Raw genomic sequence first — 17,463 nt, 5'->3', positions numbered from 1 at the left:
ACCGTCATTTTATGGCGGACGGTTCTCATTTATTATTTGTTTCACAAGTACACAGCGCAAAGTAATCGCTCCTTATTTTTCTACTTTTCTACTTATTCTCTACCACTTTTCATTCCTCTTCAAGAAGAACCACAGTAAGGGCATCTCTTTTTTTTCTTTAAAAAATAAGGCATCCCTGCAATACAAAACACTAAGGTAACAACTAAAATGGCGATTTCCTCAGAAATATTCATGGCTGGGATGTCCTTCTGCGTATTACCTATGACTTCTAATTTCCATAAATCCTTCCACTGCTAAAGATTTATTTCCCACTAGATTACTATTGACCAATTAGTTCAGTAATGTCGACCTGGTCTGTAATGCGGTCGTGAATGCGTTCGTACGACCAACATTTTGTTATACATTTGGTTGACATTTATCTAGTGTCTATGGCCAGCTTTAGGGCTACACAGCGACTTAAGCCATGATACTGGTTGCACAGCAAAGATCGCTGTGTTGCCCTGCGTGCATTGGAGGTAATAAAAGTCAATGTGGCCGCGTTGCGACTCGCAGGTTGCCTCAACAGCGACACCACAGTAAAAAATCTAACAGGTCGGATTTCTTCCTATAGTGATGTGGTCGCAGCAATCTGCGGATCAAAACGCAGTTACTTTGACTTTCATTACCTGCTATGCAGTCAGGGAGACCCAGCAAAGTTTGGCCGCACGACCTGTGTTACCGCTAAAGTCGCCATGTAGCCCTAGCCTTACTCTTACACATGTGACTTAAATAGAGTGAGAAACATGCTTGATAATTACAATGTAATATGTGTAAAATAAGAAGTTCCTTTTTCATAAAACTATAGATTAGCATTCATTCCAATCCAGTGTTTTATTAACTGGTGAGCGATGGCATGCCTTGGTGGCACCACTAGGGATTGCTGGTTTCCTTTGATTAAAGCTTCAACAACCTACATGCGAAGAAAGAAAAAGTTTTAAGAGAATATATAGTTATTGAATATCCTATAATAATATAATATAATTCTATCACAGAGAGCTTATATTTAATTTGATAACAAACAAATAAAATAAAACTGCGCTATACTTCTAGAATTGCAGTAATTGTAGAAACCCAGGCTTTCAAATAGATCCCTGAAAAACTTACCAGTAAGTACTTAAGGGGTAGAAATAATACATTTCTCTGTTAGATCACAAAGAACATAAAACTTTTTCAATTGGAATAATAATAAAAACAATTGCGTCGATTCTTGTTGGCTGGCCTGCACAATAGCAGGAATCACTCCGCCGTGTACAAGAGAAGCCGGGTACTGAGCTACTGAGAATCTGTGTGCATTAGCAGTAGACAATTACATAAATGTTCTGAGAGGGAGTCAAAAGACACCAGGGGGCGCTGTAACAAATATGTAACAGCAATATTGAGGAGCATTTTTTCTTTTAACCCCTTAGTGACCAGCCTATTTTAGACCTTAACACTTTCAGGACCAAGGGTCCTCGATGCCTCAATGACCAGCCCCATTTTTTCAAATCTGACGTGTCATTTGTGGTAATAACTCTGGAATGCTTTTGCCTATCCAAGCGAGTCAGAGATTGTTTTCTCGTGACATATTGTACTTTATGTTCGTGGAAAAAATTGGTCAATAAATTCATAGCTTATTTGTGAAAAACGCCAAAATGTAAAGAAAATTTGCAAAAATTATAATTTTTCTAATTTTAAATGTAATCTACATTGTAAAACAGCTAGTAATAGCACACAAAATTGTTGCTAATTAGCATCCTTCATATGTCTACTTTATATTTGCATTGTTTTTTGAACATTATTTTATTTTTCTAGGCCGTTACAAGGCTTAGAACTTTAGCAGCAATTTCTTACATTTTCAAGAAAATTTCAAAAGGCTATTTTGTCAAGGACCAGTTCAGTTCTGAAGTGGCTTTGAGGGCCTTATGTACTAGATAGACCCCATAAATCACCCCATTTTAAAAACTGCACCCCTCAAAAGTATTCGAAACAGCATTCAGAAAGTTTATTAACCCTTTAGGCGTTTCACAGCAATTAAAGCAAAGTTTACAAATTTCATTTTTTTTGGGCGAAATTCATTTGTAATAAAAAAAATTCTGTAACCCAGAAGGTTTTACCAGAGACATACAACTCAATATTTATTGCCCAGATTCAGCAGTTTTTAGAAATATCCCACATGTGGCACTAGTGTGATAATGTACTGAAGCACCGGCCTCAGAAGCAAAGGAGCACCTAGTGGATTTTGGGGCCTCCTTTTTTTAGAATATAATTTAGGCACCATGTCAGGTCTGAAGAGGTCTTGTGGTGCCAAAACAGTGAAATCTCCCCAAAAGTGGTTCTGGAAACTACACACCTCAAGGAATTTATCTAGGGGGATAGTTAGCATCTTGACCCGACAGGTCTTTTGCTATATTTATTGGAATAGGTCTGTGAAAATGAAAATCTACTTTTTTTCTGAAAAAATATAACGTAGTTTTTACAAGGAATAAAGAAGAAAAAGCACCCCAAAACTTGTAAAGCTATTTCTCCCGATTACGGCAATACCCCATATGTGGTAATACACTGCTGTTTGGACTCATGGCAGAGCTCAGAAGGGAAGGAGCGCCATTTGGCTTTTGGAGCGCAGATTTTGCTTGGTAATCGTTCTGTTTGGGGTTTTGCTGGTATTTCAGTTTATAATGTGGTGGCATATGTAAGCTGGGCAGAGTACATCAGGGCATAATAAAAGGGTAAATAAATAATTCATAGATTTGTGGCCGGTGTCGCAATGATAAATGGTGCCCAATCTTATCCGCTTTTGGACACTGCACAATTTCTGTTGCTATATTTTGAGCGCTAGAACTTTTTTTATTTTTTCTCCACCGGAGCCGTGCGAGGGCTTATTTGTTACGTTACAATCTGTAGTTTTTATTGGTACCATTTTAGGGTACATGTGATTTTTTCATCACTTTTTATTCGATTTTTTTGGCAAGCAAAGTGACAAAAAAAACATACATTTTGACAATGTTTTTGTCCTTTTTTTTTGTACAGTAATCACTGTGCGCTATAAATTACATTTTACTTTATTCTGCGGGTCGGTACGATTACGGCGATACCATATGTATATCTTTTTTTAATGTTTTGTGGCGTTTGCGCAATAAAATCACTTTTCTATAAAATTATTTATTCTTTGTGTCACCATATTCTGAGTGCCATAACTTTTTTTATTTTTCAGTAAACAAAAAAGATGTGTAAGGGCTTGTTTTTTGCAGGGCGGGTTGTAGTTTTTATTGGTATTATTTTGGGGTACATGCAAATTTTTGATCACTTTTTATTCTATATTTTGGGAGGGGTGATTGACAAAAAAAACTAAAATGATGCTAGTATTGTTTTTTAATTATTTTTTTGCGGTGTCCACCGTGCGGGAAAAATAATATTATAGTTGGGGGCATTACGAACGCGGTGATACCAAATATGTGTACTTTTTTTAAAGTTTTTTTTTCCTGTAATAAGAGACTTATTATAGGAAAAAAAGCATTTTTTGTTTTTGTAGCTTATAACTTGTTTTTACACTTGTATAAAACATTTTTATTAAAATTTTTTATTTTTTACTTGAAGACCTGCAGCACTGATGGCTGCTATAATAAATTACACTACCTAGGTAGTGTAACGTATTATAAACTGTCAGTGTGACGCTGACAGTCACACTGACAGGAAGCCTATGCCATGCAACTGACGGCAGCACCCGCAATCGGTCGTCAGGAAAGTTTGTTGTAGCAACAAACTTTCCAGTTTGTTGCTACAACAAACTTTCCCTGCGATCACATGATCGGGACCTGAACCAATTAGGTCCCGGTCATGTCTCCGGGACCAGAGGCAGGGGAGAACAGCACGATCCGGGTGTCAGCACTACTCTGAGACACCCGGATCGCGCTTTTAACACCCACTGTGAATTCACATCGGCGCTGCACAGAGCCCAGCAAACGCCGACGTGAATTTACAGTGGGCGGTCAGGAAGCGGTTAATACCGGTGATCATATTCTCTGCAGCTGAACCAATCGGTTCGGCTGTCAGAGAACAGGTTGCTCGGGAGCCGGGGACACTGACACAGCCGGCGTCCGAGCGCTTTCCACAGCGCTATGCCGGCTGGAACAGTGATCTGTATATTCACGCCCTGGCTGCACGGGGTATGTGCGAAAAGGACGTGAATATACAGAATGTCGGTATGAAAGGGTTAATGACCAATCCATTTTTTAAGTTTTTCCATAGTCTCATTCAAAGAGCTATAACTCTTTTATTTTTGCATCGACATAGCTGTATAAGGTCTTGTTTTTTGCGGGACAAGTTGTAATTTTTATTAGCACCATTAACTTTTTTCTGGGGGGGGGGGGGAAAGAAAAACACTGCAATTTCGCCACACTTTTTTGCGTCCTAAATTTACGCCGTTTACCGTGTGGTATAAATAACAATAACTTTATTCAGCGGGTTGTTGCGATTGCAGTGATACCAAATTTATATACATTTTGTATGTTTTACTACTTTCACACAGTGAAAAATTTTTTTTCAAAATTATTTGTTTTTGCGTCTCCATATTTGAAGAGCCATAACTTTTTGATTTTTTCGCCGATGCAGTTGTATGAGGGCTTTTTTTTTTTAATGCGACTTTTTGAACACTTTTTATCACATTTTTTTTAGGCTGGATTCAAAGAAAACAGCAATTTTTGCAGGTTTTTTAATTGTATTTTTTTACGACATTCACCGTGCGGGTTAAATGATGTAATACGTTTATAGTTGGGGTCATTACGGACGCAGCGATACCAAATATGTGTAACTTTTTTACTTTATTTTGTTTTTTAATAATAAAGCAGTTTGTAATGGGAAAAAGTGGGTTTTTAATAATTTTTTCTCACTTTTTATTCAACTTTTTTTTTACTTTTTTACTAGTCCCACTAGGGGACTTCACTATGCGATTATCCAATCACATTTATAATACAGTGCAATACTTCTATATTACAGTGTATTATGCCTGTCCGTGTAAAATGGACAGGCATCTGCTAGGTCATGCCTAGCAGTCATTTACTAAAGGCAGACCTGCCATAGAAGACAGACACTCGGCGATCTTATCGCAGGGTGTCGGTGGGATGAGAGGGAGCTCCCTCTCTCTCTCCAAAACAACTCCGATGCGGCGCTCGCTATTGAGCGCCGCATCTGAGGGGTTCAACGGGTGAGATCGATACGAATATCGATCTCACCCGGTCGAGCAGGGATGCCCCAGCCTTCAGCTACCTCTGGTAGCTGAGAGCAGGGAGATTTAACGGCTCCCTGCTCTGTTTATTTATTCCGATGTAGCGCCGTAAAAAGGCTATTGCATCAGAATAAAGCCCGTTAGTGGCCGCCGTAAAAACCCTATGGGGCGGTCACTAACGGGTTAATGAATGAATTTAACAATTGTTGTGTTTTGTATGATCTAAGGCCCCAGGCACACGAACGTGCTTTTGTGGCCGCAATTCCCCCCCGAAAATCCACAAAAGAATTGCGGCCCCATTCATTCCTATGGGGCCATGCACAGGACCGTTTCCACGGTCCGTGCATGGCCCCGGAGCTCAGACCGTAGAAAGAACGTGCAAGTTTTATTACGGCCGTGTTCTGCGGTCCGGGCTCATTGAAAATAATGACCGCAGCCATGTGCACAGCCCGCGATTTGCGGGCGGCTCGCGGCTGTCACTCCATAGCCGGCCGACACGAAAATCACGGCCGTGCACATGGCTACGGTCTTGTGCATGAGGCCTAACAAAGAAATGCAATATACATTTTTCAGTTTTGCATGATTTAACAGAGAAATATAATATTTAATCATAGGACAACTCACTCTAACAGGGATTATATATGTTTAGTTGCTATCATAACTTCATTATATTCAAAATACAGCTCAACCAATATATGATGGCTTTCAGTCAGGCACAAAATTGCTAAATTGGTACTTCTGACTGTGATATACAGATGTAGCAGAGCATAGTGAAAAGATTTAAAGGGGTTGTCCTGGATTAATAAAACATGGCTGCTGTCTTCCAGAACAGCACCACACCTGTCCATGGGTTGAATCTGGTATTTAGGCTAAGCTTCATTGAAGTGAATGAGGCTGAGCTGCATTACCACACACAACCTGTGGACAGGTGTGGTGCTGTTTTTGTGAGAAAGCAGCCATGTCTCCAACTAATACATCCTTGTATGTTTAAAGATTTTTACTTTGGGTCCATAACTGGAATCGTAGACCAATTTGGGTTCTCCCCAATTGTTTAGTGTACAATTTATTCTACAGTGAACGCTCTAAATTGGGTTTCCTCAATAACTCCATGCCGAGGAAGGGCTTAGCTGTTATACATTATAAGATTATACACTGGAGATTAGCACTGGAGACGCATGGAATATATTGAAACCCATGGGCCATCACTTTCTTTTTAATGAACGGCTTATGTAATTATTCATGTAATTATCAAGAGTGTACCTAAACTAGGAAACGGACCACTAAATACATAGTTACACATAAGCACACAATGAATAAGTGCTCGTGTGACCAAAATGTTGCCAAAAGCAAAACCATTATTTAACCGCTACAATATCTGGTTTTGCAGCCTTGCCCTAACGTTTCAGCTCACAAATAAAAAGGATTGTTTTACGCACTACATCAAGTCTCGGGAGCCTGCATAGGAAAGAAAGATCCTGATGAAATCTTCCTTCCTTTACATTCATACATTTTATCATTACATAGAATCGAAACATTTTCCTGTGTGGCTCAGAAATGCTGTGATATGTCTTACAAAACCAGAATAATCTACAAAGAATCAATACAAAAAGGAAATTAAATTGATCTTTACCTGTTCTCTAGTGAACCAACGAGCATCTTCTATTTCAGTCTTGTCAACTGTAATTTCTGTAGATATTGCGACACCTAAGCAACCAATCATAAGCGAGGAAGGCATTGGCCAAGGCTGGCATGAAATATACTGAACATAGCCAACTTTCACGCCACTCTCTTCTTTTACTTCTCTCCGGACAGCATCTTCTATCGTTTCTCCTTTCAAAGACAGAAGGCAAGTAGTACATCAGTCTCAATAGGCAAGAGTTGAGATGAAAGGAACAGAAAATTGTGTGTTATCAAACTATTCTTCTCTGTAATTAGCTACTTCAGACTGGGAGAGGATATCTGTAGTGATCTTCAATAGATTATTTTCAGGAAGTCCAGAAGAGATCGGCCCCCATGATTAATGTTATGTCACATATCTCCAGTTCTGAGACCCTCTAGAATTATTTACATATATGTGAATGATTGTAGCAACTCTTTGCTATAGGTTGCAATATTGTCCGATTTGTACTGTAGATTTAGAGTTCCATTTAAAAGGATTGTACAAGATTAGAAAAACATGGCTGCTGTCTTCCAGAAACAGTACCATACTTGTTTGTGGGCATTTAAATGGGACTATACCGCAATACCACACAGAGCCCATGGGAAGGAGTGCCGCAGATTCTGGAAGACAGCAACCATGTTTTCTAATCTCAGAAAAACTCTTTAAAGGGGTTTTCCGAGTTATTTAAAAAATTTGCTACAGTGGGGGGGATGCAAAAAATAAATTATAAAAAGAGCCATTGCTCAACTCACGGATCCTTGTTTTTCCAGCGCCGCCGCTTCGGTTCCTCCCCGTCTCTGTGTACTGACATAGCTGAAGCGATGATGTGCTTGTAAAGCACAATCACTAGTCTCAGTGGGTATACGGCCCAGGATCGCTGAGACCAGTGATTGGCTGCAGCGATCACGTGATCATACGGGCATGTCATCGCTGCTGCTATGTCAATACACAGCGCCAGGGAGAAAGGGAGCGGCGGCCCTGGAACGACGGGGATCTGTGAGGTAAGTAATGGCTTTTTTTTTTTTTTTTGTATCTCTCCTACATTGGCCAATTTTTTAAATAACTCAGAAAACCCCTTCAAAGCCACAACATTTAGTGAACACAATAATACATTTTAGCATCAAGATTTCAAAATTAATTATATTTTCCTATCAGGCTATACTCCAGATGAAGAGAACTAAGAACGTTTTTTAAAGTGCATGCTCGGCCACCACCCCATAGAACGCCTCCTCACTGCGGACCTGCTGGTGGGGAGGGACAAGACTAGGGTCGGTGGGGAGCCAAGAAGTTGCACCCCACATTATTCTACCATTTACCACCAGGGGTGGACACAAACAGTAGAGACCCTGTGCTAGAACAGTATATGGGCTTCTTCCTTTTTTACTGATATAATAGAGTGAAGGAGAACCTCTCTTGGCTCTCTATAAAATCTCTCACTGGTGTTCCAATCCTCCATTGTGAGTCATGGGAACCATAAGATTAGTCCATTGTATGCAGTCCAGTTGGCAATAGGAAGCATTGATATCGTTCTTTTAAAGTAGGAGTAACAGCTGCACTGGTTGCCCATGTGGTATGACCGCTCCTGTTTATCACCTATCCCTAGGGTAGGTGATATATGTTGACGACTGGAATAAGCCTTTAAATAAAATAATGATTATGATGATGACGACAACAGTATATGACCTATGTATTGGTGTGAAGTATTTATATTTATTACATCAGAGGAAATAAAATTTGTTTTAATAGTGTTTGTTCTATAATTTTATTCTAGTATAACTAAGTAAATTAACCACTCTTAAATGGTATATCTACCTTCAAACACCATTTACATATAGTCTGCATAAAAAAGCAGAGTACTTTTGAATATACATTGAACTACTTATCTTGTGCTAGTCACAACATGTTTAATATCCCACAACGGCATATGCAATTCTGCTGGTTCTGGTTGGTCAGCAAGTTTCTCAGGAGACAGGTTACTAACAGCTAATCTAAGCTCCTATAATGCCGAGGGTCAGTTTTTCCTACGTCAGATTACTGTACAGTGTCTGGTGTAAAGGCTTTGCTTCAGAGAATAAAATCTTTAGGGAAAGCTCTATGCAAATGTAAACTCATAAAATAATGGTGGATGGTGGGAGAATTCAGCTCTGAAGCTTACGGAATTGGGAATGAAGTTCTGAACTATAATATATACTGCAGGTCAGGGTCAGTATGAAGTAAGCAATGCAATGTTTTTACAAAGTTACTCAATGTTGTTAGTAGTTTAATTCTATATGCGAACTATAAAATGGTGTCCATAAACATGCACTTTAAAGAGGCTCTGTCACCACATTATAAGTGCCCTATCTCCTACATAATGAGATTGGCGCTATAATGTAGGTGACAGCAGTGCTTTTTATTTAATAAGACGATCTGTTTTCACCACTTTATTAGCGATTTTAGCCTTATGCTAATGAGTTGCTTAATGCCCAAGTGGGCGTGTTTTTACTTTAGACCAAGTGGGCGTTGTACAGAGGAGTGTATGACGCTGACCAATCCGCATCATGCACTCCTCTCCATTCATTTACACAGCGCATAGGGATCCTGCTAGATCCTTATGTGCTGTCTTATACTTACACATTAACAATACTGAAGTGTTTAGACAGTGAATAGACATTCCACGGGATGTCTATTCACAATCTCTGCACTTCGTTACTGTTTCTATGGTAGTTACAACAGAGGAAGCGTGATCTCGTTGTAACCTGTCATTTACTGCGTAATCTCGCGAGATTACGCGTCCTCTGCTGTAACTACCACAGACAGAGTTACGAAGTGCAGAGATAGTGAATAGACATTCCGTGGAATGTCTATTCACAGTCTAAACACTTCAGTATCGTTAATGTGTTAGTATAAGACAGCACATAAGGATCTAGCACCATCCCTATGCGCTGAGTAAATGAATGGAGAGGAGTGCATAACGTGGATTGGTCAGCGTCATACACTCCCCTGTACAACGCCCACTTGGTCCAAAGTAAAAACACGCCCAGTTGGGCATTAAGCAACTCATTCGCATAAATCTAAAATCGCTAATAAAGTGGTGAAAATAGATCGTTTTTTTAAATAAAAAGCATTACTGTCACCTACATTATAGCGCCGATCTCCTTATGTAGGAGATAGGGCACTTATAATGTGGTGACAGAGCCTCTTTAAAGTGACACACGCCTTTTAAAATAGATGTAAAACAAAGTAGGTGGACGGCTAGCACTAATCCATAATCCACTGTTTGTCAAGCTCAGGGGATAGTTGGCTAGGGTATGGGACCCACAAAAGACGACTCAGGTGGTGCTTAGCAGAGTATAAGCATTGCCAACAACCGCGCTGGCACGATGTAGGAGCGGCTGTCAAATACCTTGTTAAGGAGTATTCCAGTTACATTCGCATGCGCACTTCCGCTCCATTCATTCTCTATGGGAGCGCCGGAGATAGCCTAGTGCAGTCTTCGGCTTTTTCTGGCGCTGCCATAGAGAATGAATAGGGGGTAAGTTGTTGTAATTTGCAAACTCCTGCGGCCATAAAGGGTGTATTAATGCATGGCCGCACGATTTTGCAGATAAAGGGACGGTTTACCCGCATTAACGTGCAGCCACTAACAGGCTGTTTGACAGCCGGACTAAACATGGTGTCGGCGCAGTTGTTAGCCGTGTTGTGACCGTGTCAGGGCCGCTCCGTGTGGCCTTACCCTTAAAATAGATGTGTTAAGATACTATCTGCAATAGCATAGACTATGGGTTTGCTCACATGGAGTTTTTTGTCAGACAAACAATCTGCCTCAAAATTCCTTCAGGATTTTAGAGGCAGATTTTGAAAAGGCTAGCGTTTTTTGCGCGTTTTTTTTTTCTCTTGTAAGATGAGTCCAATGCAAAAACTTTACGTGGTCTTTGGCCAAAAACTGCAGCGATAAATACTTCAAATGAGCGACGCTTTTTTTTCTGCCTCCGATTGATTTTAATGGAAGGTCAGGGGCGGAAACTGCTTCAAGAAAAGAGAATGACGCGGTTTTTTTTCCGCACAAGCATTCAAAAGTCACCCTGTAAAAAAAAAAAATAGCCCCTGCCTCCCATTGAAATCAACTGGGAGTGATTTGGGGTGTTTTGTGGGCGCTGATTTCGAGGCGGTTTTCGTGTCAAATCAGCACCAAAAAAACGCTGTGTAGACGGACCCTTAGAAGCAGTAAGAAAGCATGCATTGTAAATCAGCACCCCTCTAAGGTGATTGGCTAAGTGTTATCATTTGACTAGCCCCATTGACCTTTCTTGTGAAGAAGTCCTAGAGATATTAGGAGAAGGGGGGTTATATTTCACATACATTGAATTTTTCCTTATAGTCCATTGCACCCACTAGCTTAGTGTCATTTGGGCATCTCATAGACGTCCTAACATATTGTGGTTTGAAAATACGATGCACTTAAATTATGTAGCAGGGCACAACATAGTGGTGTTTGTTGGGACTTGTTTTCATTACCTATCTCTGTATTACCTGTTTGATGGGGGAGATTTATCAAAACTAGTGTGAAGCAAAAGTGACGCAGTTGACCATAGAAACCAATCTGAGTCCACCTTTCATTTTTCAGAGGTGCTTTGAAAAATGAAAGCAGTGACCTGATTGGTTGCCATGGACAACTACTCCACTTTTGATAAATTTGGCCCAAAATGTTCTGCAGCGAGAAGGCAATGACGTTCGTTCCGGTCTCCAGTGGGGCTCATGATTTACCTATCAGTAACTTTTTTGTGTGTTGGAGAAAACTGACCAAAAAAACGTCAGTGTATAAAATATATATGCATGATATAATTACCTGGTTCAATGAACCCTGCTAAACAAGAGAACATGCCAGGAGGGAATCTCTTCTGTCTTCCCAGAAGGCAGTGGTTTCCATCAGGGTGAACGATGAGCATTATCACCACAGGATCTGGAGATAATAAAAAAGAAAAAGAAACAATATTTTATTTGGCATTTACTTCTTGTAATTTCAGTTGTAATTTTTATTCATATTGCTGTTCCCCTTTGATGACACAGTAAGATATTAATATAGTCTTATAATACATCAGTGACACTAATAAATGTATAATAAGTGTATTATCAAAATAAGCCACATAAGCGCCATGCATCTCTCCTCCAACACAAGCGCTGATACAGTGCTTCTACATGAAATTCTTCTTCCTATGCTGACCTCTGGCCAGCAGGTGGCGTCGTCAGAATAAAGGGGTAATTTCTGCCGGTATTCTGTTTAGGGACTGTTTAGAGCGTCTGACCAGGCCGTCATTTACCAGGTTATTAATATTTGCAACTAAATAAATAAGGAAGCCAAACCATGTCACACTTGTCAACTTAATCAGAATTTTACAGCATTAATCACAAAATATCCATGCTGTTTTAGATTGACAGCCTATATCTTTTATGCAATATATAAAATCAACCACCTGCCAAAAAAAGAGTTTCTGCCTGACAAATACTAAGGAGAATCACTGACTACAAAACTAAGGCTTCTTGGTATTACATTGCTAGCCGTGCGGTGAGAATTTCATCAAGACGGCTGCATGTAAGATCTTATATCTGGTCTTACATCACATCACAATGAGAGACCATTTTCATTGTACATAAAAGGGATCGACGCTTGCCATGTTGTCAAGCCAAGAGAGTGTTCCAACACATATAATACAGTATTCTATTACAAAGCAATTAAAGGGATTGGCCGGGGGAAAAATATTTTCTAAAAAGTGTCCCCCAGCCTTGGTTTGCCTTTCCTAAAACCCCCTATTAACCTTCTAACCAATTTCTATTTCATCTCAATCATCACTGCTGCTGTTTGTTTACATCCCTTCCTTCTGTTCCTGCGATGTAACCCCCCAAACCCATGATCCCTTGCTGCATCTGAGTAGACAGCTTACACCCCCTTCCTCCACAGCATCTCAGCTATTTGCATACTGCCACGCCCCTCTATGTTCACAGGGTCCTTCCCTGCTCTAATTACAGTCACCCAGCTCCCCGCACAGTCACACCCACCCAGTAATTGTCACACAGGGGGGATGGGTGCTATATACAGGAATGTGTAGGGGGCAGTGGCGTACCTACCGCTGTAGCAGCCGTAGCGGCTGCTACGGGGCCCGCAGCATGAGGGGGCCCGTGCCGCCCGCCGCTAGGGCCCCCCCCCTCCCATGGCCGGAGGCTCCACTAGCAGCCGCTATGGCTGCTACAGCGCGACGCCACTAAAGGTGTTGTTCCTACAAAAGACATGCATCCCCTATCCACAGGATAGGGGATACAGGTGGGATCGCTGGGACGCCAGCGATAAGGAGTACAGGGGACCTAAAGTCCCTCAAAGTTCTCCATGACAGACTTCGGACTTCCGGGGTCTGTCGGCAGCTCCATAGAAATGAATTGTGACCCGGTCACGCTTGTGCGCATGCGTGACCAACGCTCCTTTCATTTTTATTGAACTGCACAGACCCCGGAAGTCCGAGGTTTGTCATGGAAGAACTTCGGGGGACTTTCGGTCCCCCGTTCTCCTTATCGCTGCTGTGGATAGGGGATGCATGTCTTTTGTAGGACAAACTATAGGCCATTTTTTTGGGGGGGGGGGGGATTGGGGGCTGCATGGCGTTACCTATAGGGGGGGTTTAGGTCTGTATGGTGTTATCTCAAGGGGGGGTTTGGGGCTGTATGGCGTTATCTACAGGGGGGGCTGTAAGACGTTATCTACAGGGGGCTGTAAGACTATCTACAGGGGGAGGGCTGTATGGCGTTCTCTACGGGGGGCTGTATGGCGTTCTCTACAGGGGGAGGGCTGTATGGCGTTCTCTACAGGGGGCTGTATGGCGTTCTCTATAGGGGGAGGGCTGTATGGGGTTATCTACAGGGGGAGGGCTGTATGGCGTTATCTACAAGGTGGCTGTATGACGTTATCTACAGGGGGGCTGTATGATGTGATCTACAGGGGGCTGTATGGTGCTATCTATAGGGGGCGCTGTGTGGCAGAATCTATAGGGAGGCCCTATCTACAAGGGGGTGTTGTGTTATACCCAGGGAAGGGGGGGCCCCAGTCAAAAGTTTGCTATGGGGCCCAGTCTTTCCTAGTTATGGGGGGGGGGGGGTAACACACAGGGATAAGGGAGGTTATATAGCGTGGTACAGAATATAGTACAGTTATATAATAGTTATATAGCGTGGTACAAATGATGGTGGTTATATACAGGGATGATCCCTGTATATAACCCCCATCATCCCTGTGTAGTACCTCATCATCCCTGTGTATTACCACATCATCCCTGTATATAACCGCCATCATCCCTGTATTTAATCACCATCATCCCTGTACATAACCCCTATCATCCCTGTACATAACTCCGATCATCCCTGTACATAACCCCGGTCATGCCTGTACATAACCCCGATCATCCCTGTATATAACCCCCATCATCCCGGTATATAACCCCCATCATCCCTGTATATAACCTCCATCATCCCTGTATATAACCCCCATCATCCCTGTATAAAACCATCATCATCCCTGTATATAACCATCATCATCCCTGTAGATAACCTCTATCATCCCTGTATATCACCCCCATGCTTGATAAAGACCCATTCATGGGTTGAAATCTTGCAAGTTTTTTTTATGCTTGGTGAATAAATCAAATACACTTCTTTGGATTATCTTGAGTGCTGCAGTTCCTTTCTTCAATTGCATATTGATTGTCTCCCTTGGACCTGGGATTCTTTGCTGCGTGCACCACCCATGATTGGGGAGTTGTACTTTCACACTGAAGAATTTTTTGTGGCTGTGCTGCTGTTTTCCTGAATGTATATAACCGCCATTATCCCTGTATATAACCCCCATCATCCCTGTATATAACCCCCATCATCCCTGTACATAACCGCCATTATCCCTGTACATAACCGCCATCATCCCTGTATATAACCCCCATCATCCCTGTACATATAAGCGCCATCATCCCTGTATATAACCCCATCACCCCTGTGTATAACCGCCATCATCCCTGTGTATAACCGCCATCATGATGATGGGGGTTATATACAGGAATGTTGGGGGTAATGCACAGGGATGTTGAATGTAATACACAGGGATGATGGGAGTTATACACCGGGATGATGGGGGTTATATACAGGGATGATGACCCCCATCATTCCTGTATATAACGCCATCATCCCTGTATTTATATAACCCCCCATCATCCCTGTATTTATATAACACCCATCTTCCCTGTATTTATGTAACCTGCGTAATCACTTTATATATGTAAAAATCAGGGTGTGCTGGGATTGAGGCATAACTTGAACGCCGCCCCCTCCTCCTCCTACATCAGAGAGTAGAAGGAGGAGGGGGCGTGTACTATGAGAGACGACGTTCCGTGTCTTTGCTCAACCAACACTTCTCGCTTGCAGAGAAACGGCGCGTCATCAACTAAATTTACAGGCAGCGGGACCAGAGGCAGAGTTCTGAAGAGCTCACGAAACATCCGCCCGGCCCAGTGCCTGTAAGCCTACTTGATGTGCCGTGCTGGCTGAGCAAAGACAAGGAATGTCAGAGGAAGTGAAAAGTTTACTCTCGGTGCGGTCATGTGACCGCAAGTGAGAACACATAGAGCCACATATCAACATACAATATATTAGAAAGTTAATTATATATGTCACATTAAGTAAAAATATAAATAACATTTATTCCTGGAAAACCCTTCAAAATTATTCTAATGCTGTATTTACTCACCCACTCTTGGGTATGAAGTATTGTGGATTCCTTGTAAACTGGGGCATGCCTCTATTACACATGTGCGCTTGTATCCACCTTCCTCAATTATTGTCTTACTACCACAGGTCGGGCAGAATTTGTATCGATTGTGCCAGGCCAAGACAGATCGTGCTTGTGCCAAAATACCTGGAGACAGAAACAAGATGTATTGTGATCTTTCCACATGGTAACAATAAAACACAAATGTATTGAAAATAGTATATACAATGTTGCAGTGTAAGTCAGTACTACAGGTGCAAGATCTACAAGACTATCATAATTTACGGTTTTGGTGTTACAGTAGTCTGTCTACAATGCAGAATTCTCATGTCCTAATTTCCTGGAGCTGTCTATATGTATATATATATTTAATCAGACCCATACATAATTACATATCGGCAATGAATACATGGAAAACCAGACATTAAACTAGTAATTCTACTGTTCTAAATTAACATGATGTCAATAGTAAAGTAAAAAATTGCTGATCTGAAAGGATTCTCTGGTCCTTACATCTTAGACAGTTATGTGGATATGCCAGAAATGTCTGACAGGTGGGGGTCTCACATCTGGGAACCCCATTTATAAGGGGAAGCTTGTCCAGCTACAGCCTTTACTCCATAAACATCAATGGAAACAGCTACGACATCGGTGCCCACGTATACATTTAGTCTCTGGCTGGATGTATATGCTGCTGGCCAGTATGCTTTACAAACCAGGTGACCCCCATTTCTCCCAATATCTACAATGGGAAAACCCCTGTTTTAATCTTTGAGTGCCAGCCCTTTGGCTTTATTTGTGCTATATGCAAAATAACTGACATCTTGTTGGTCACCTGAATAGGCTTGAAAAAGAGCAAAATGCAGATGCACAAAGTTGATAATCATATAGAACGTAGGTAAGTTCCAAAAGTCTGAATTTCAAATCCCGGGTCTTACCCAAGGTACAAACAGGAGATCATGAGTCATGAACATTTCAGTATTTGTGCTCTGACTAGCAACCTTTAATTTACCATTTAACTGATTATTTTTTTCACCATCATAACTTAAAAAGGTAAAAGGAAAACTGCCTATGAATAACAATTTAGTAAAGATATACATAAAAAGTTGTATAACTTTAATATTAGTCACAGATTTTGAGCTAGAGGGTATGTTCACACGGCTTATTTACGGACGTAATTCAGGCGTTTTACGCCTCGATTTACGTCCGAAAATGCGGCTCGATAGCGTTGGCAAACATCTGCCCATTCATTAGAATGGGTCTTACTATGTTCTGTGCACACGGTCATTTTTTTACGCGCCGCTGTCAAAAGGCGGCGCGTAAAAAAGACTCACGCGTCAAAGAAGTGCCGGTCACTTCTTCAGACGTAATTGGAGCCGTTTTCCATTGACTCGATGGAAAAGCAGCTCCAATTACGTCCGTAATGGACGCAGCGAAAAAGCGCCTCAACATGCAGTTACGGATGAAATTACGGAGCTGTTTTCTCCTGAAAACAGCCCCGTAATTTCAGCCGTTACGGACGCTGCCGTGTGAACATACCCAGACAGTGTTGTACGACTTCCATTCGGCCAGCTTTTATCTTTTAAAATTATGTCTATGCACGAGATTTGGAGCTCTAGATCTGAAAAGAGGAGCTTTAACCACTCTTAATATATATTAGGAAATTAATTAGCAAGGAACTTTGAACCTAAAAAAGACTTAAAAAGGTGGAGATTCTCTATAAGCTCAATTCATAGCCTGGTTTTCCGTTACTAGAGAGCAGTGCATTGTGGGAGCTGAGAAGAC

The 17,463-nt window shown here is 41.4% G+C and overlaps 1 protein-coding gene across 1 annotated transcript in view; it reads right to left on the bottom strand.

The window, feature by feature from the left end:
• Positions 1-657: 657 nt before the first annotated feature.
• NUDT12 (nudix hydrolase 12) overlaps positions 658-17,463 on the bottom strand; it is a 32,140-nt gene continuing 15,334 nt past the window's right edge. The window contains exons 4-7 of the mRNA XM_075854838.1: positions 15,658-15,825; positions 11,728-11,841; positions 6,870-7,069; positions 658-949 (exon numbers count right to left, since the gene is read on the bottom strand). Of these exons, the coding sequence (XP_075710953.1) occupies positions 839-949; positions 6,870-7,069; positions 11,728-11,841; positions 15,658-15,825 (593 nt within the window). The 3' untranslated portion in view covers positions 658-838. The remainder of the gene's footprint in view (positions 950-6,869; positions 7,070-11,727; positions 11,842-15,657; positions 15,826-17,463) is intronic.

This window comes from Rhinoderma darwinii, chromosome 1 (genome assembly GCF_050947455.1).
Source record: "Rhinoderma darwinii isolate aRhiDar2 chromosome 1, aRhiDar2.hap1, whole genome shotgun sequence".
NCBI classification, from domain to species: Eukaryota; Metazoa; Chordata; class Amphibia; order Anura; family Rhinodermatidae; genus Rhinoderma; species Rhinoderma darwinii.
The sequence above is the reverse complement of the archived record's forward strand: the minus strand, read 5'-3'. Positions and strand labels throughout refer to the sequence as shown.